This window comes from Stegodyphus dumicola, chromosome 4 (genome assembly GCF_044657685.1).
Source record: "Stegodyphus dumicola isolate Sdum_Otavi_A_Nest chromosome 4, ASM4465768v1".
NCBI classification, from domain to species: domain Eukaryota; kingdom Metazoa; phylum Arthropoda; class Arachnida; order Araneae; family Eresidae; genus Stegodyphus; species Stegodyphus dumicola.
This window is the reverse complement of record NC_140771.1, coordinates 54694009-54715588: the sequence shown is the minus strand read 5'-3', so window position 1 is coordinate 54715588 and position 21580 is coordinate 54694009. Positions and strand designations below refer to the sequence as shown.

The following is a 21580-nucleotide window of genomic DNA, read 5'->3' as shown; positions in this document are numbered from 1 at the left end:
AATTTTTTAAAAACTTACTTTTTTATCCTACACCCGTCTTCGACATTTCTACCATTAGTCGAAGAAGACCAGTCCAATAAAATTATGAGAGTGTAAAAAACAGAGGGTAAAAGTTAGCCTCTACAGAGTTACTGCCCAGACAGTGTAGTGGTTAGTGGAGCCTACTGCGGCATCCATGTGCCCGGGTTTGGCCAGGCAGACAGCCTTGCCATGGCCGGATACCTTGTGGCCCAATCTTCTCATTTGCGTAATATTAAAAGAATTATACGTATATAATAAAATAAAGAACAGCAGAATAACCTTTTATATTGATGCAGCAGAGGATAAGAAGTGGAATATACTGCTCAACAAAATAAGTAAAATATCCTGTACCTTATCTTGGGTTGTTGGAGTTGCTCACTTTCGTTTGACAACTGGCCATTATTACTTACAGCAACATTTACATCCGACCCAAGTTAAGGTCCTTTAGCTTCTTGCCCTCTGTGTTATCAGGGTGATATAGATTATCACCTGAAGAACTGCCCTATTATTTAAAAATTTATTTTTTAAAAAGTACCAGTGCTATTTTTACAAAACTTGGCACTTTGGCGTAATTTGAGTTGTAGAATAGAAATAATAATAATAATAAAAATCTGCATATCATTTCAAAAAAGGTCCAATTTTGTGACAAAGTATATCTGTTAGAACAATGCTATATACAAATCTAATACATATCTAAAGTCGCATTTTCGAGACATGAAAAATGCAAGTTAAAATTCGTCAACTCGACTGAGAAACGTAGAACTGTCCTCCCCTTTTTTTTGTGCCAGGTGTACATCAGTATTTCATAAAACATCTTGTTCCTTAATAAGTTGGACTGATAATTAAATATAGGGATATGTAAGAAACAGCATTTAATTGTAGTCGGATAATATTAAGCACATAAATTGGTTGATCAGATTAAAAATGAACAAAAGTATGTAAATTATTTTTTAAAAGACAACATTCAGATATCTTAACTGATTTGTGAGGTTCATAATAAATGTTATTTTAATTTAAAGAGTTTTGCTGTGCTTTATATATTTAATTTTAAATGATAAAAATAAACATTATCATCAGCACAGTTTCATTCAGTGCCAGTATAGAATGCAGTCTACCTAATTTTCTTAATGTTTTAATACTTATAAATAGCTATTTTATTAAGAGTTTCTACTAATTATGTTTACATTTTTATTAGGTAGCTCAGAGTATTTACAAAGAGAATAAAACATGGAGCAGTACAAACTTACATTACAGTTAAGATAGTTTACGAAGCTTAAATCTCTACAATGCTATTAAGAGTCTTATATATCAGTTAGGTGAAAAAAACTGTTGCTGATTTCTACCAGAACATGGTTTTTTAGACAAACTTGGATGTGCAGAACCCTGCCATCAGTGTGGTAGTGACATACAAGAAAAGTTAAGACAGAATAGAGGTGGAGAACACAGACAGGCCTTCTGTTGTTCCTGGAAAATTTGCCGTGTTATACAATTTGTTTGACAAGAAAATGTTTATTTCCATTACAGATATAAAACAAAGGATCAATTGCAGTCTGAATCTATGTGGAATAATGAAGCTTGTGCTCCACAATTTTTGGCCAGGAGATCCCTATGCATACTGTTGCTAGACTTACAGCCAAGTCACAAAATTCCATTTCTGACTGGTTTAATATATGCCATGAATTATGCATTTTCCAATGACCTCAAATACAAGGTTCTCATGTGCAGATACACAAAGCTAGATTTGCAGGTTGTAGAAAGCATAATTCAGGCTGAACAATAAGTCTCCTATCTGAAGACAGCTATGCCGAAGTTGTCAATAATAGAAACCATGACACAAGAATTATGGTCCATGGTTATTTCCTCTAAAGAAGAATTAGAATTGTCAATATTTTTGTGTGCAGCTTCTAGATAGAGCTACCTCAATAATACAGCATAAAGTCATTGCTGGATCAGTTACACATTCTGACAAATGACCAGCCTATGCAAATTTAACAGAATTAGGTTACCATGATCTGTTAATCAAGAAAATTATGCCCATCCATTAAATGTCTAAAGTAATGAATTTATAAATTAATTTAATGAAAGAATAAATAATATTTCCAGATTCTTTTAGCATTTCATTAAATATTTTTGAAAATAAACTTGCTGTTTTGAGCATTCTGGAAATAAAAAAGATTAATAGTTCACAGAATATATACAAACTACAATTTTATCAAATATAGGATATGAAACATTATCTTTTCTATTAACAACCTTAATAGATCTTATTAAATTTTAACACATTCTGTAACATTTATCCATCTTTAATAATTTACAACATATTACATAGTTAAGTATTAACACTGTGCAATTCATAATGCTAACATTAAAAATCAAATAGTATGCATATATCAATAAATATCACAAATACATGTAATAGCTTCATGCCTATTCACATCAGAAATATACATAAATCTAGATTATGTTATACATTCATCTATCATATGAAATTAATTTCTGCATACTTTTCTACTACAAGAAAAAAGCTAATGCGAACACCACGACTTTCTTGTACAAAATATAAAATAATATGCATTTTTTGCTGCATTTCATTTAAATGTATTTCTCGAATTTCAGTAGAAATAGATTTCTCATTCTATTAATTCAATTATCACTCCATGGCAAAGCAATTCTATGCAAAAACAAGCAATTTGGCAAGAAGGCAGATTTTCTGGTGCACAAAACTGGAAGTTTACTTTTGGTCCACTCAGCATAAAGACACTGAAGGTGCAGAAGCTGACTTGATTCACTATTCTGTTAAGTTTCAAATGTAAACAAAATTGGTTACTGTGGTTAAAAAAAGGCATAAAAAAACCTTAACCGGAATATAAGAACAACATAATTTAATCATTTTTAAAGCAAAAAATGTGCAATTTACCAACATATAAGAATAAAGCAACTGAGCTCATCGAGCGAAGTAACAGAGCGAATATATATACTTTTGAGGCTGCCAACTGCAGCCAAAAAGGAAGGTGCACAACTATATGTTATAGCAGTCCTATATAGAAATTTCAACCTTTTGAGGCTGCTTGTTTTTGACTTATGCAAAACTACATGTGTACGTACAGACATTGCGGGAAAAAAACTCTTCTTAATTCATTTTAAATGAATTTTATAACCTGTTTGGGGAAAAAGAGTCTTTTATTCAGTCCTTACATACAGATGTCGTGCAAAAACATCACTACATTGTATTCGATAGTAGTCAAAATGGATATTTTCATTGAAAAATTATACCTGGAATTTTTCCTCATTACAATACTTCCTTCACTTCATACAAAGAAGTAAAAATAAACTACTCTGTTACGTTTGTTTAAAAGCACATCACATAAAATTTCACAACAAGATACATCATTCAAAATTGACTATTCACAACAATGCATATATTTCAACCAAACTTCACATCTTTTTCAAGACTGCAAAATAATTAACTTATCTATAGATCATGATAAAATTATTTTATAAATATACTATCAACCATACATATTAAACAAGATTAATAATACACATTAGAGCATGATCTAATGCAACAAACAAAATAAGCATCTAAAACAATTAACAATAAACAAATATTGAATATTTGATAAAAACAAGCAATATTTAAAGCACTTTTACATTACAATTTGATATATCTGCTCTTTAACTAGAAATATACAAAGAGATAAAATATTATATACACAATATAATATCAACATGTTAAATAAAATAATTGTCAATTAAAAAGTAAAAGCTTTTTTATATAACATAATAACAAAATTTTTTAATATAACATAATAACAATTAAGTAATTTCTGTTATAAGCTATAAAAATATGTGTATACTTATTTAATTTTTTAAATAACATAAAATTTTCAATCTTTTTTAGTTTACTCTTCAATCCCAAACAATCAGTCAATAAACTTACAAAAATGTTTTTATTTCCCTTAATCTCACGAAAATTACAAGATGATCACTATAAGAATAGACTTTGCAGTAAAATACTGTACTCCTGAAGAAATTTTAGAGCAGTTTTCCTCCACTGAAAGCAAATTGCTCAGGACATATTGTAAAATTGAGTTTTAATAAAAAAAAAAATTCAATAAAATGTCCATAAAATTGTTGGATTTTGGAATATAACAAAAAGAACATACAGGAAAATAGGTACTTGTTTGTTAAGCTAAAGAATTGTTATTTACATGGTTGCCACAGTTCATATTCTGAAAATTTGACAACTTTTACTAAGGTGGTTTCACTAAGTACAAAAATATCCGGCATCTCATATAGCCCAAAGCCAGTAAGAAAAGACACAGGAACTACAATTTTTCCCACATTTTGTGTTAGTATCTAATATGACACTTCTGTTGCACGGGTTACCAGATACTAGCACAAATCAAGATACATTTTTTTTTAAAATTATTTTTCTCTGTAGACAAATTTGGACAGAAAGATTTGTTTTTGTTTACATTTTTTATCTTACTTGGTTTTTCCAACTCAGTAAATATTAGAAATTGCAATATGATTCTTAATAACCTTAAAGAGATTCAGAAGCCAGTTAAGACATCTGAAGGTTAATCAAAATCGTAAAAAACAACCTTATATTTAGCGTAGGTATAATGAAACACTCACATTGAGTGTTTCATTATACCTACGCTAAATATAAGGTTGTTTTTTACGATTTTGATTGTCACATTAGCGTGTTTCTCTTCTAGTCTATCTGAAGGTAAATTTTTTTTTTTTTTTTTTAACAAAAAGAAACAATCGTGATTACCCATACTACACTGACCAAAAATTACTGAAATGCAGCTTCAATTTTTTCCCAGACATTGCATAAGGCTATTCTGATTTCAGTTAAAACATATCCAATATTCATTGGTTTGTTCTAAATATTTTGCTTTCTCCACTGTATGTCAATATTATAGACATTACCTCATGCACTTCTTATAAAAATGTTAACTAGAAATTAAATCTGCATTTTTATTAACAGAAGTTAGCTTACTGCAATTTAACACTTCACTTCTATTTGTAGGTCACAATATGAAATTAAAATAAGAAGTTATAATAAAAATAATCCAAAAAGTTTTTATAGAGGTGTTAATATTTTAAATGCAAAATCTAAGGAAAGCTATTAAAATATTAGTACAATATATATTACAGTCAAAAGTCTTTAATCCGAACTCGTCGGGACTTCGGCGATTCCGGATTATAGATCATCAGTTTAAATCTGGTAAGATGGCATGCAGAAAATATACAATTAAAAAATATGAAATCGTAATTTCTGAAATAAAGAGCAATTGTGATCTAAAGAGTATAAAAATTTACCAAAAAAAAAAAACCTTAATATTTATTTGTTTACTTTATTAAACATTTCTTTCAACGCGCGCATGCGTAAAGCATACATTACGCATAGTGGAAATTAGAAAATTGCAACCAGAAAACTATTTTATGCGTATTCGTGATGTTTATAATGACGAGGAGTACATCGAGATGAAACACTACATTTAGTAAGGAATTGTAAGCCGAATAAAATAAAAACATCTGCCCTGAAGATGAGTATAGTGCTGACAGATCAACTTCCAGTTCATTGCGCACAGCGACGTCCCCCCCCCCCACAGAGCAGTGTGAAATTGATAAACAGATTTCGGAATGGTTAGAGAAACAAATCACCTCTCTGTCACTTTCTTTATGCCTTTATCCATTTTTTGCAGCAATTCCCCTTTTTGATTAATGGACATTGAAACGTGCTTTCGCCTTGTAGATCCTTTGGCAGCTCCAGAATTGGAAATTCTATTTGACATAATCGAAAGTTCAAGCTTACTTTTATAAAATTGCTCTGACAGTCTGCAAAAAATAATAAGCCGAATCCAATTCGAAGATTAAGGAACAACGCAATCTGCAACATTAACTGAAATAGATAATTAGATAATTTTAGCTTAGCTTATATCGTCCGTTATACATTATGTATTTATGCATGCATAAATGTGCGCATGCGTAAAGCTATTACGTGCATAATGCGTTTACGCATGTGCTGAAAGTTTGTAGCTTTGAGGTCCGGATTACAGACTTTTGATTGTATAAATGTCTTAGCAAAAATGTATAACAAAATGTAAAGAATTTTCAGACAGACAAAAGTCATATTATGAAAATCAATAAAGATCACAAATTCAGGTTTTAATTGCTTCACCAGCAGTTGAAGCTGAAGTAGTTTGCAAGTTAAACTGCTTCAATACAACTTACAAATTTTATTTTATCAATCTAAATCTTTTTTTATTAATCGGAATATCTAAAAATGTACTGTTTTAACAATAAAAAATTAATAAATAAATAACTTGACTGATTTGTAATTTTTCCAACATATAATTTTTAGATAATGTTTAGGAATTTCACTGTGAAAGTTATTAGCAATATTAAAAATGTATAATTTAAATTATTTTGTTAAAATACCAAAACTGTCTCCAAATAGAATGGATAATCCTAAAGGGTTAGATAGAAAAAGATAAAAACTACTAATCCATACTTAACGTTCAAGTGTAGTGCAACAGTAACATTAAAATAAATTTACTTACTATCTATATGCAAAATACTTATTCACCAGTGGATGCCAATTCATTGCCACAGAAATGAATAACTTTTAATATCTGCACTATCAAAATAACTTTCATATTGAAAATTTTCTCAAAAAATTTATATAATCAAATTATGAAATGAAGAAACTTAAACTCTCATTGAATTAGTCAAAATTATGCAGTTTCCCACAAAAAGAATGTATACGAAGTAACAATAGGCAAATGTCTATTATGAAAACATAAATAATAAAATGAAAATAGAAATAAATAACGAATTATGAAAATATAAATAACACTTACTTTTATTAATCAAGATAATAGGATTATTCCACAACAAAGAAATACGAGATTCAAATGACATTTTTATCTATAGCTTAAAAAGTTGCTTTATACATAGAAATGCAATATTTCCAGACAATGCATTTTAAGCAACTTAAACACCTCCATGATATTAGCCTAATGATCTACTATATTGCACATCTTTAGATCTACTATATTGCACATCTTTAGGATTTTGAAATACACGTAAAATTTTGAAGGCCATGCATAAAAATAAAATTCAAAAGTAATTATTTGCTTGTGACCTATTTCGGTTAGAGTAGACTTTAGGGACCCCTTGTATTATGGCGAAGTTGTTTCATTTATTACCAAGTTGTTGTTTCATTTATAGTAGCCTGAGTAGTTGAATGTTATGGAAACTCTATTGTCACGTAATTGGGTGCATGATTCTGGGAAATTTTGAATCATGGGATGTTTTGTAAGAGCTTTTGTGGTGTGTGTTGGTTTTACTGTTTAGACGGTAGAATAGCTGAATGTAGTAAGATTAATTTGAAGTTTCTGTACAATTTGGAACGAAAGGGGAAAAGAGCATTAATTGACTGGTGTGTAAATGACAGTTTACTTAGTAGCCACTTAGTGTCCTATATGTAGGAAGGATATGCGTCTAGTTGAACGTGAAAACCATTTAGATTAATTTGAATGGGTTTGTAGGAAGAAAGGTTCAGATGATCACTATGTGAACCGTTCTATCAGAAAGAGTACCTGGTTTGAAAAAAAGTCATTTGAGTATGATTGATATTTTTATTTTTACGTTACTCTGGGTGTACGAAGCAAACTTGAAAATCATGGTAAGTGAATATTTGCTTTTGGTAGTGCTTAAGTGTATAACATGTTTTTCCTTTTTTATGTTATTTCATTGTTTGGTTTAAAATGTAGTTTACTGAGATTATGTATTTTTTGTTTGCCTGTTTTGTAGAATTGGGTGCTCCTTTGACTTTTTAAGTGAAAATATATCGATGTGTACAAGTGAAGGGAGTGCGCAATGCAAGTTTGTGCAATTCTTGGTTTTTTTTAAGTAAAAATAGGTCGACATGTACATGGATAAAGTCAAGGGAGTGTGCAATGCCATTTTTGTGCAATTTGGGGTTTTTTTTTTAAAGTGAAAATAGATCGATGGTTATATGGATACCGAGTTTGTGCAATTCTTTGTGTAGCAGCAATTTTTGACGGAAAAATTACTGTTATGCAAGCCAAAATAATAAGTCAAAGAATTGCACAAACTTGGTATCCATATACCGCCAAAAATCGCCAAGGGGTACCCTAAAATATACTTTTACCACCTATTTCTAATGAATAAGTTTTATTAACATCTATGCAAAACATTTAAAAATAAATACAGCATACTGCAAATAAATAAAATCATTTACTCTAATAGCAATCTTAATTAAAACTTCTAATTTTAGCAATGATTAATTTGATTATAAGCATACTTATCATGAAAGAAGTTAATTTTTAAGTCTTGCAACTTTGTTAAACACTTTGTTACAATTCTGAAATCATAAACATTTTTAATTGATCTAATGTAATTTTAAAGCTACTTAAACTCATTCATTAACATCATACAATTTTCTTGTAACATAAACTGATTTTAAAATAGTCAAGTGAACAAAATATTATACTCTTAGCTGAAACAATTAAAACAAGTATTTCTTTCTTAAATGCACTTTAAATTTATTTCTAGAAATATGAAACTTTCAATTTTGTTTTTAATGAAATTAAAATAAACATCTAATTAAAGAAAAATAATGAATGATTTTAAGAAATCACACTATAACTGCATTGTGCTTCATACAGCATTATTTTGAAGATGCTGTTTCCTGCTCTTCCAAATGAGCCTTATTAGCTGAATTCCCTTCACTTTCAGTCATATTTACATCTTCAGACGTTTTTCCTTTTCCTTTTCTTTTAATCTGCTCACCATAATTTGCAAATGAAAATATTGTCGGATATGCATCACTTTTTAATGTTCTCCTGCATTTCTGAACTCCTTTGACAACAAAAGAATCTTCAGTAAAATGTTCTGAACAAATAACACTGTATTTTGATGGTTCCCAGGTACCACGTTTTATTTGGTATAACCACAGCTTTAGAAGATGTGTATTATTCAATGGAAATCTGCTAACAGAGAACACATTTTTGGATAAATCAATATACATTTAATGAAAAATAAAGTTTTATAAAGAAAGACATTATAATTTTGATAATTTTTGAAATTAATAAACATATAAAAATTAGAAAATTTACATAAAAATACAATTATAACTTTTATTAACTTTCAGTGCAAAAATCGTGTTTTTATTTTAATTTCATTAGATATATAGTTTATATCAATATTTTTACAAAAAATCTTTTTATAACTGTAGAACTCAAGAGCCTATAAGTTATAATTTTACATCTAACTGAATTCATTCATGACAAATAACTAATACAGTCAAAAGTCGTTAATCCGGACTCGTCGGGACTTCAGCGATTCCGGATTATAGATCATCAGTTTAAATCTCTAAGATGGCACGCAGAAATTCTAAAATTAAAAATATGAAACCGTAATTTATGAAATGAAGAACAATTATGATCTAAAGGGTATCAAAATTTACAAAAAGAAAAAGCTTAATATTTATTTGTTTACTTTATTAAACATTTCTTTCAATATAAGTTGTTTAAGTTGCTTCGTTTCATGTGATAATACTTTCTCTCTAATTCTATTAAACATACATAATTTCTTAATATTTCATAATTTAGTTACAAAGTTCCGCTGTTCAAGTCCTATAATTGCTGTATCGAGAATACCGACTAATTTGTCAATCGAAATTTTTTCGTTTTCAATAACCACTGTGTCACTTTCTTCACTATCAGAAGTGAATTATTATGACGAGGAACTTGATTTAAATCACAGACGGAGTACATCGAGATTAAATACTACATTTAGTAAGGAATTATGAGCCAAATAAAATAAAAACATCTGCCTTGAAGATAAGAATAGTACTGACAGATCAACTTCCAATTCATTGCATGCCACGGCGTTTTCCGTCCGCCGCAGCAGAGCAGCGTGAAATTGATAAACAGATTTCGGATTTCAAAACATACTTTCGCTTTGTAGATCCTTTACATATTAGTAAATATATATCAAAAATTCTATTTGACATAATCGAAAGTTCAAGCTTACTTTTATAAAATTGCTCTAATAGTCTGCAAAAAATAATAAACCGGATCCAATTCGAAGATTAAGGAACAACGCAATCTGCAACATTAACTGAATTAGATAATTTTAGGTTAGCTTATACCGTCTGTTACACATTCAAAGCACATGCGTAAACGTATTATGCGCTTGCGCACATGCATATTCGCAGCCGTTAAGGTCTTATGCGCACGCGTAAACGCCTATGCGCATGCGCAGAAAGTTTGTAGCTTTGAGGTCCGGATTATAGATCATTCTGCATTATGGGTGTCCGAATTAACGACTTTTAACTGTAATATTTTTTTTTGCCTTAATTATTATTGATCTGAAGAGCAGCATTTTCTCCCATCCTTGATCTCTGGGTGACAACGGAGGAAATTTTTCTTTATTGAAAGCAATGCAAGCACATTTAGTCTTTCCAAATTCTAGTGCTTCTTAGAACAGTTTTCATTCTTTTCAATGTTGAAAAGCAGCGTTCTACCTCTGATGTAGTCATGGGAACGCTCAAGAGAATTTTTATCAGTTTCGTAATTCCACTAAGAACATCATCTAAATTATTTTCGAAGATAAATTTCAGTAGCTCATTTAATTTGCAGTATTCATGGATATCAGACCTACAATAGAATACTTTTAGTTCAGTTTCAAGCTTTTCTTTGTCAATCATTGGATATGCTTCAGTGGTCAGTACTATTTCTTCTGTAGAATATTCATTACTAAAACTAGCGAAGCATTTCTTGTTTAACAATTTAGAAGCTGCTAAGTGTTTAGTGGAAGAATATCTCTGCATTATGTGAATACATAGTATAAAGTCACATATTTCCTTCTATTCTTCTGCGATCGGTGTCTTTGGAAAATTCTCACAGTACTTTGAGTTTCTTAATTCTAAGATAGCAGTTTTGGAATTTGTTATATATTCGTTAACTTTAAACACACTAATTTCTCTGAATTGCATTTGATTGTATATTATTTCTCAACATGAGCCATCTGATAAAAAAAGCTCTAACCAAAACTTAAAATTATCGTATACCGTAATTTCCGGAAGAAATGCCGCGGCGTTTACGTGTTTAAAACTTAAATTTTCAGGGGGTGCGGCGTTTAGGTGCACTAAAAATAAAATATTTCCTATAATGGTCATTGTACATAGTTTGGATGGCCTTGTCATTGTGCATAGATTGGTGCTGTTCCCACACAAAAGACCACTCAGTTGCTTTTTGCGAATGTTATTTTGTTAACGTTCTTTCCCTTGAACGGACCTACATGCCTTATTCACCCTAAACGAGATCTCAGAACAGTAACATTCTTCCCCCTTTCAAATCAACATTCTCATCAGTTTGAATAGTCTCTCTCCTCTGCCATTCGATGAATCTTCCAGGACCCATCCTCTTTCCACCCCTGCCTTTTCTGCAATTTTTTTCAAAGGTGGACACGACTCCACCTGCCTCGCAATAACGAACTCTGACGTATTTCCCCTTCCGCATGAATGGATTTTTCTTGGCATTCTGCCAAATACAGATCCCATCAGTTAGGGTACAAGTACTTGTTGGATAGTTTTTAATTAGGGAGCGGAAAATTTTTGAAAATGTCTCTAAACGGCACAGAAGCTATACATTTCTTACCTTTAATTTATTTTTGAGTTATGGTTTCATTTCATGCATTTTTCTTAACTGGTATGTCATATATCAGGACTTAGGTTGAGTTTTTGCATCTATACGGCCCACGACGATGTCACACGCAATTTAATTTATTGCGGCGTTTCTGTGTAATTAAAATTTTTTTCCCGCAATTTTTCTCGAGTGCGGCGCGGCGTTTACGCTGATGCGGCCTTTCTTCTGGAAATTACGGTAGTTTTTTATTATTATTATTAGTATTATTTTTTAATTCTGTTGCTTTTGCAATAGTTTGATCTGCATTTGATGTTGATTGAATTTCAGTAAGGCAATTCTTTAAAGGTTGCAAATTTTCATGAACTCTGTTTATGGCCCGTATGATGAAGTTCCCCCTTGTGGAGGAATACCACACGCGCGGAATAAAAAGAAATCACGTTTCCAACAACATGTCTGAATTTCGGCACTGCAAGAGCAACAGTGCTACTCTGTTTATGGTCCGTGTGATGAAGTTCCACCTTGTATAGGAACACCACACGCGCGGCAAAAAAAGAAATCACGTTTCCAACAACATGCCAGAATTTCAGCACTGCAAGAGCGACAGTGCTCTTCTCGCTACCCAGCTCGCGTGCTGCTTTCTGTGCGCGCATGCGCAGAACAGCCAAACACCACGTCGCTGGAACTGTGAAGCGCGCAGTTCTAAAGAATTTCGTACCTTTTTCACAAAGTAGGGGATGGCAACTGACATTAAGCTTAAAAATTATGTATTGTAAAAAAAAGAATTAAAGACTAAAGGGCACACTATATTAAATATTAAAAATAATAATACGTGGAAATAGGGGGTGCTGCAGTTCCACAGTGCTTATTACGAGCCGCCACTGGTCCATGTACACATCAATCTATTTTCACTTAAAAAAAAAAAAATCAGAAAATTGCACAAACTTGGCATTCTGCACTGCCTTGACTTTGTCCATGTACACATCGATCTATTTTCACTTTAAAAAAATCAGAAGAATGATGATGTCATTATAAGGTTAAAACAAAGTTACTAATCACCAAAATTGAACAAAATTTACAGCCAATCGAAGCTTAATAAACTGCACTTTAAATCAAACAATGAAATAAAATAAATGAAATACACGTTCTCTCATATATACACTACAAAAAGGAAAAACAGTACGAAGTCCGAGATCCTGAATCGGCGGAACTTTGGTGATTCCCGATTTGGGATTTTCCCGTATCATCAGTTTAAATCTAGTAAAATGGCATTTAGAAATTACAATATTAAAAATATGAAATCATGATTTATGAAATAATGAAGCATTTATGATCTCAAGAGTGCCAAAATTTACAAAAAAAAAAAAAAAAAAAAAAGGTTCTATTTAGTTACTTTATTAAACATTTCTTTCAATGTAAATTGTTTAAGTTGCTTCGATTTTTGTGTTAATGCTTTCTCTTTAATTCTATAGACAGATATTGTTTCTTCTTCAGTTACAAAGTTCCATTTTGTTTCAGTCCTGTAATTGCTGTGTCGAGAATTCCGTATAATTTTTGCCTATCTTAATAATGCCTGCTATACATTACTGACTATGTGTCATGAGATTGGAGAAGAAAGACAAGTTCTCCCGCTAAATTTTGTCTTGCTTCAATAGTTCACTACTGAAGCTGTTAAGCCTGAATTCTATTAATTTAAATATTTGTTATACTTGTGTCTATTTTTTGCACATGATTAAGGCTTATCCAAGTACCAAATAAGTAAATTCGCACATATACTTAAGGCTTATGGACGACCGGTGCTAGACATCTTTCTGCCTGATGCAGTCTCTGGGGGTCCTAAATTCTACTACCTAGCGCACCTCCGAGTTCTGAATTTTTGCCTCCCCTAAATTTTGGATCCCAATGCTTTTCCTAAATTCTAAAAATTTTGCCATCCTTTAATTTTGCTGCTTGGTGATTCTCTAATTTCCAAAAATTTTCTCTTTCCTAAATTTTGCCGCCTGAAAATTATTTATGCATTGCTGCATGGGTCAGTACTCAACAAGTGTTGATACACATGGGGTGACGAAAGCAAAATATAATGATAATTTGATAGGTTGGCAGCAGGGATATAAAATGTTAGTAGTATAAAATCAATGATGTTTCTATGTAGAATGTTTTGGTTTAAGAGCAAGCAGATACACAGCTATGAAGCCAAATTATTGATAACACAAATTTATGCTGAAATGATCGTTTCTTGAATAACAAGTGCCAAGAACAACAACATATTTAGTGCCGAAGTGAAATTAAGAAACGAAACCCTCTACATTTTTTATTAAGGGGAAAAAAAATTAAATTCGCATACGTAAAGCCTACCAAAAAAAAAAAAAAAAACCTTACCGAAGGGCCTGGGTTCGAATCACGGAGAAAGCATGGTTGTAACTGTCTGTCCCTTCATAAGAGGCAATGGTGGCCCACCTATTAGGTGCCTTCATAATAAAGAGTTGGTTTGGTTTGGTTTATTTAATTACGGCAAAGCACACTAGGGTTATCTGCCTAAGAGGAGGGATGCCTTCGTTGAGGACTTTCTAAGGGAAACTGGCTCGTTTACATGGGGAAAACCACGAAAACGCCCATGCAGCCAGCCCGTTCGTGGGATTCGAAACTCGGACCTAACTACCAGTGTTCAGCGACTTTACCGATCCGCCGCTAGTGAGCCCACAATAAAGAGACCACCACATCTGACCTTAGTATATATTAATGGACTCTGTTACAAAACTGTAACTGTTCACAATCTACCATTGGAAAAAAAAAAAGTTTCACCCGGCAATGAAACAAAGTCTAATATTCTAATTTTAATTCCTGTTTCTGAATCCAAAAGTCTAACAATTGTGGGAAATAATTTTAAATCTTTGTGATTGAAAGCATCATGATATATGGATATAAATGTGCATTTAAAATCTAATTCTTTCTGCAATTGTGAAAATGCACGGTAATAATTAATAAATAATAGGTAATATATTTTTACAGTACATTTAAAATAAGAAATGCAGATGTTTCCTAAAAAGAGAGACATTCCTCCAAAAAGCGGGACTGTCCCACCAAAATCAGGGCATGTGGTCACTTTACCTAAATACCATATTTACGCCGCTTACTTCCATGTGTATTATTATTTGATAACCGCACACTGATCAACCATTGGTGAACTTGGCGAGTAAACCTGCAACAGCGCCAATGGGTTCTTTGCGGATGAAAACCCTTTTATAATTACATTGAAAGATATTTAAAGACAGATTTAAATTTTACTAATTTTTTCCATTAAATAAACAATGAGGAAAGTGCAAAATCACCCACTGCTTGGGGCGTTTTTAAGAATTGCACATACCCGCTATCCAAGTACACATCAACCGATTTTCACTTAAAAAGCATCCCAGAATTGCACAAAAATGGCATTGTGCACTCCCTTGACTTTATCTATGTACACATCGATCTATTTTCACCTTGGCGAAATGTGGTGATTTTTGGCGGCACACGGATACCAATTTTGTGCAATTCTTTGACTCGTTATTTTGGCTTGCGAAGCGGCGATTTTTGGCCCAAAAATCACACAAAGCCGAAATAACAAGACAAACAATTGCAGAAACTCGGTATCCATGTACACATCAATTTATTTTCACTTTAAAAAAAAATCCCAGAATTGCACAAAAATGGCACTGCGCACTTCTTTGACTTTATCCATGTACACGTCGACCTATTTTCACTTTAAAAAAAAAAAATCCCAGAATTGCACAAACTTCCATTCCCTTTACTTTGTCCATGTACACATCGATATATTTTCACTTAAAAAGTCAAAGAGCACCAAATTCTACAATATAGGCAAACAAAAATACATAATCTCAATAAAATACATTTTAAACCAAACAATAAAATAACATAGTGGAAAAACATGTTATACATTTAAGCACTACCAAAAAGCAAATATTCACTTACCATGATTTTCGAGTTCGCTTCATACACCCAGAGCCACGTAAAAATCAAAATATCAATCATACTAAAATGACTTTTTCAAACCACGTACTCTTTCTGATCGAACGCTTCACATAGTGACCATCTGAACCTTTCTTCCTATAAATCCATTCAAATGCATCTAAGTGGTTTTTACGTTCAACTAGACGCATATTCTTCCTACATACAGGACACTTATAATGGCTACTAAGTAAACCTTCATTTACACACCAGTCCATTAAAGCTCTTTTTCCCTTTCGCTCCAAATCGTACAGAAACTTCAAATTACAAATTAATCTTACTACGTTCTGCCATTCTACCGTCTAAAGAATCAAACCAACACACACCACAAAAACGCTTTCAAAACATCCCACGATTCAAAATTTCCCAGAATCATGCACCTGATTATGTGACAATAGGGTTTCCATAATATTCAACTACTCAGGCTACCATAAATGAAACAACAACTTCGCCATAATACAAGGGGTACCCTAAAGTCTACTCTACCCTCCAATTCTTGTTCTCTTGTAAAAAGCACCAAACAAATAAGTGGGCAATTCTGCACTTTACCTAAATAACACTGTCAAGAAAATTATTACATGATTATTTTACTACTGTTAGGCTTTATATATTGTTTTTTGTGCTAACTTGAATTTAATACAAATTTATTTTCATATATCACATTTCACCGGTTAATGTTATATCCATATGCTATGAATTTCACTTCCATATGCTTAATATATTATTTCCTCTGTTAACTTAAATTTATGTCACTTATTATTTAATTTATTTTTGATTATATGCACAAAATACCACGTTTACGCCAAACGGCTCCAAGTCTTACAAGCAGAAACTTGGAAATATCCCAAGATTTAAAAATAAAAAATAAAAAAACTATCATATATTACATAGCTGGGTAAAATCCTGTGTGTGCTGATCTTTGGAATATGGTAACTGGTAGTTTGGCGACATTTTGGAGGCGATAAAGGTTACCTAGGACTTTGGTAATAATGTGAGAAGCACTCAGTTCCGATTATGCATTATTTTGTGTGAGGGAAATGAGAGATCATGAGATATGTCATGTGACATTAATGGACGAATTACAGTTGTTTAATCAGAAAAGGGAAGAAATCTGGAAATTTCGTATTTAGCTATATTCTGTGTTGTGTGAAACGTGACATTAATGGACGAATTACAGTTCTTTAATCGGAAAAGGGGGTTAATTTGGAAAAGCTTCATTGTGTGTTGTGTGAAATAGTGTTGATTAATTTTCGGATTGCATGGCGCTATGTAAAGTGAATTCTAAATTTTTAATGCGTTTATCTGATAATAATAATAAGTTGAGAGTGTGTGAAAGGAAGAATATTAGAAGTTTAAATGGCTGTGCAAGAAATATGGTGAAAATGGACATTTTGTGAAAAGGAGTGTAAGGAAGGGTACGTGGTTTGCTGAAAGTAGTTTGAGTATAGGTGAAATTTTATTAATTTCTTATTACTTGGTGAATAGACTTCCAGTTGACTACTGGATTTAGGATTTAGAAATTAGCAGTAGTACTGCAGCGACGTAATAAAGATTCTGAAGAAGATTACGTAAGTTAGTATTTTTAATCATTTGAGGATATTATTTTTATGCATTGTTCTAAATGTAAGGAGTAAATAAATTAAAATGGTATTATTTGAAAATTGTTATTAGCAATGATTTAGTTTAAAGTAATTAGGATTGTAATCTAATTTTTATTAATTTAATGTATGTGCTTATTTATATTTTAAGTAGTGTTTTTTAATTTAATGATCGTGATTTTGTGAGTTATATGTTTGTAGTATTTTGGAATATGTTTGAGTAGTATACGTTGAGTATTTTCATGCATTTTCGTGAAATTTTTCTAATTTATGAGAAAAAAGCAGTGTACATGGATATAGTGAAGAGTGTGCACAATGCCATTTTTGTGCAATTCTGGGATGTTTTTTTAAGTAAAAATAAGTCGACATATACATGGTTTAGTGATATTTTAATTAAATGATAGTTATTTTGTGAATTTTATGTTTGTAGGAATTTGGTATACGTTTTAGTTGAAGTAAACGTGCATGGAAATAATTTAAATATTTGACACTAAGTATTTGTAATGTTTGCAGTATGAATTCGTTGGTGACGTTTATAATATAATAGATAATTTAGAGGTAAAAGTTTTTAGATATTTTATTTATTTTATAAGTGGAAATGTTCATATTTGGAAAGGTTATATACTTTTTTGCGATAAGGTAATTTCATATATGTTCTTTTTATCGGGTTTAAAGATTCAGAAAATTGTCATGCATTTTCGTGAAATTTATGAGAAAAAAGCAGTGCACATGGATATAGTGAAGAGTGTGCGCAATGCCATTTTTGTGCTATTCTGGGATGTGTTTTTAAGTAAGAATAAGTCGATGTGTACATGGTTTATGTGTATGTGTTATTGTGAAAAACGCGCAAGGAGTTTCCGATTGTGCATTTTTTCCCAATTTTGCAGTGAATATTTATCATGATTAAGCAGTTTTGTTAGACAAAATTTCTAGTATAAGTGTAATTTGGCTAGTAGATTGTTGGAAAAAGTGTTCAGTAAATAAAAAGAAAAGAAACATGTCTTTACTTCATGAAGACAAAATGGCAGCGGAAAAAAAAAAATAGAGGGTTGCTGTAGCAGAGTTGGTCGCCAAAAAATCGCCAAGTTACCATAATCCAAAGATCAACCCCTGTGTGCACCGGATACTAGGATGCAACATAAATCTCTTGTGTGTTACTCTTTAAATAAAAGATAACAATATAATAATGACCGTATGACCTAAAATTCCACTTTAAAAGATATCTGAGAATACTAAACGTATTTAATTAAGAAAATTGCACTATTAGAATATGTACAAGTGAATTGTACTTTTAAAATTTCTTTCATCCGCAAAGCACCCGTTGGCGCCGTTGCAGTTTTACTCGCCAAGCTCACCAACGTTTGATCCAAAGAATTTTGGTTGATCGTCGTCGATCTTGGATGAGCGGCGTACGGTTATTAAGTATTACATCACATGGAAGGGTAAAATCCTAGTTTACGGTGCAGCCTTGGCGCGATTTTGAAAATTATCGCCAACACCAAAAATGACCCAAAGAACGTCTATATATACATAGTATATATTATGTATATATTCTTTGAATGACCCGTTTACTACTCATCGTATATGTGCCGTTTTTAATGCTCATCATAAAGTCGCCAAATCCCGTGTGCACCGGATACTAGGATGCAACATACAGGGATATTCACGGATTTCTCGAATACAGGAAAATTCTGGGTTTAATCCTAGTATCTGGTGCACACGGGATTTGGCTACTTTTGGCGACTTTAAGATGAGCAGTAAAAACAGGACATTGCGATGAGTAGTTAACGGGTCATTCAAAGAAAATATATAGTTAAACATAGTATATACTATGCTATGTTATATACACACATAGTATATAGTGTATAGTATATATATATATAGACGTTCTTTGGATCATTTTTGGTGTTGGCGTTAATTTTCAAAGTCGAGCCAAGGCTGCACCGTATACTAGGATTTTACCATAAATATATATATTATTATACGAATTTCGATCAAAACATGAGCTACATTGCTAATTTCAGATTGGCATAAAAGTATTCTACTCAAAAAATAATGCTTACAAACCTAGTACACGGCTCACCTGTGAAAAGTTAAATGGCTTCCCTTAGTATTACGATTTTTGCATCCGTATGCACTGCAAGAATTAACCATACTAACAGTCAAAAAATAACTTAATTGTGTAAGAGAAGGCAAGAAATGTCAAACAATTCACACTTCAGCAAGACTCATCATAACAAACAAAAAATCACGCTCAAGGCCTGCCACAAACTAATCTACGTTTTCGACGGCCTTCGCGAAATTCCTACTAACCGCAAGATGGCGCTACTCTTCTGCTACAAGTGCAGTCGTGAAGCTTTCCGGGCGGATAAAACCATCACCGACGTTAAAACCCGCCGGGGGAACTGAAGAAATTCACCCAATCATAGAGAACCGTTGCGCCAAGAACTTCTGGCATGATTTTCCTTTCGCCAAACGCAAATTTTGTACAAACTGGTATACCAGAAAGTACTTGTGAATGTTATGGTTTACGGTCGCCGCTTTTTCAGATGGCCCAGACTTTCCTTACCCCATCGATGACGAATAGCTGATAGCTTTGCACTTTGTAATCGATTACGAAGTCTGGATACTTTGTTTACGTTTTATGCGGAGTTGTGGTAAGGTTGTATGTGGAAAATCTTGTGAAACTGATAAGAGCCGCTCTTCATGTTTATTTATTTTTTTTTTCCTTGCTGTATACGACAGTGGACACAATACGAATAAATCTCTTTGCTACGGTCAATTATTTCCATTATTCGAATTAATTCATCGTGAGAACTTAACAAACTCTGATGAGAACATAACAAAGTCTTAATAAACAAAAACTTACTCATATTGCTGATACAAAAGTATTGATATGCTTTGCTCAGTTCTCTTGTTAATAAAAAACAGCACTTGTGCATGTAATGACAGTAAAAAATAGTGAAAATTTATATATGTCTGTATTGTTACCTAAGTAGTAATAATGTATGATTATAAAATAAATATTAGAATCTACTGAAGTAATAATTACATATGTTAGAACATAAGAAAAGAATCTAAATTTTTATTTATTTTAGTGATCTGTACTTTTTTCTTCTAATCATGTTCACAGAGTTCTATTTTAAGTTTCCTCCAAACAGCAGAGATGCGTGTCCTAAATTTTGTACTGAAAAACACAAAATTATGTTCAAAGAAAAGAAATTCATAGATTCTACATTGCCTACGATTGCTAGTTAAAAAAATCATGTTTTCCATTTCTCCACATCGAAAAATTATACTGGGGGGGGGGGGGGAGGGACCACTTCATTTGACATTTGATGTTTTATATCAATAAAAATCCCATGGTTTTAACCATGGAGTCTAATTTTAATCCCTCTTCATTGTTAGCTTTTAAGGAAATTTGCTTCTTATTTGCATTTTGGTCTCTCTCTGTCAATAGTGGTATTAAGGATTTGGTTTTTATCATTTAACCAAACTCTCCAGTTTCTTCTGTTGCTTCTCTTTCCTTACACCCAGTGTGCATGCCATGTTGAATGCCTTATTTCAGATTCAAAATGTATAGACAGAGAACCGTACCAGGACGATGACAAAAGTGGTAATTTAACAACATAAATAACATTGGCATCAATTATCCTTTGCCTAAGACAACCACTTCCATAGAAAACAATTTAAAGCAGCAGTGCCTCGCTGTATTTTATGATTTAAAATTAATTAGCTTTAATTAACAACCCATTTTACTGATCAAAAAGTAGTATCTTATGATTATTAGTCATATTATTAAAAATTTCAAAATGGCTTTTGGAAATTTACTTCCTTACACAATGATTTGCAGTTTGGCAAAAAATCTTTCACAAGTTGGTCTTACTATGGGCAAGTATTGAATTTTGTTTCCGAAATGATAACCAGTAATTTTGATTCAGAAGTCAAACAACAAAAATCAGCGTTAATTCACAAAATTTTCACAGGACTAGTTTCGATGGTTTTACCGAACCATCATCTTCAGCTGCAAAACCGCAAATGAACAAGATAGGAAATAATGTTTAGATAAGATAAGAAAGCCTGGACAAGAATATGCAAGTGGCGCCATCTGTTGGCGAAACCAGAACTAAAACATAATTTCTCTAAAAGCCGAAGGCAAATTTGGATTGGAATTAGGATCGTTAACTAGAACAGAAAGATTTTTATGAATGTGAAATGCCTCTAGAAAATCCAGTTCTCCAATGGAAGATGTTTTTTGAATAA

The 21580-nt window shown here is 32.0% G+C and overlaps 1 protein-coding gene across 2 annotated transcripts; it reads right to left on the bottom strand.

Annotated features, from left to right (window-relative positions):
* Positions 1 to 1195: 1195 nt before the first annotated feature.
* On the bottom strand, positions 1196 to 19888 carry LOC118185216 (THAP domain-containing protein 1-like). Of its 2 annotated transcripts, none has more exons than XM_085814910.1 (2): positions 19401 to 19888; positions 1196 to 9056 (listed from the first exon to the last, which is right to left on the bottom strand). In XM_085814910.1, the coding sequence occupies exons 1-2, from the start codon at positions 19469 to 19471 to the stop codon at positions 8735 to 8737; spliced, it is 393 nt and encodes a 130-aa protein (XP_085671036.1). In that variant the 5' UTR covers positions 19472 to 19888; the 3' UTR covers positions 1196 to 8734. The 2 variants fall into 2 exon arrangements, with proteins under 2 accessions (XP_085671036.1, XP_035210931.1); XM_035355040.2 differs by having other exon boundaries at positions 1196 to 9053; positions 19401 to 19669.
* Positions 19889 to 21580: the final 1692 nt, after the last annotated feature.

Excerpts from the sequence above, each read along its gene's own strand:
- LOC118185216 (XM_085814910.1), bottom strand. The coding sequence starts at position 19,471 with ATGGTTAATTCTTGCAGTGCATACGGATGCAAAAATCGTAATACTAAG. Across the intron at positions 9,057-19,400 it reads AGCCATTTAACTTTTCACAG|CAGATTTCCATTGAATAATA; the intron begins GTGAGCCGTGTA and ends GTTCTCTGTTAG.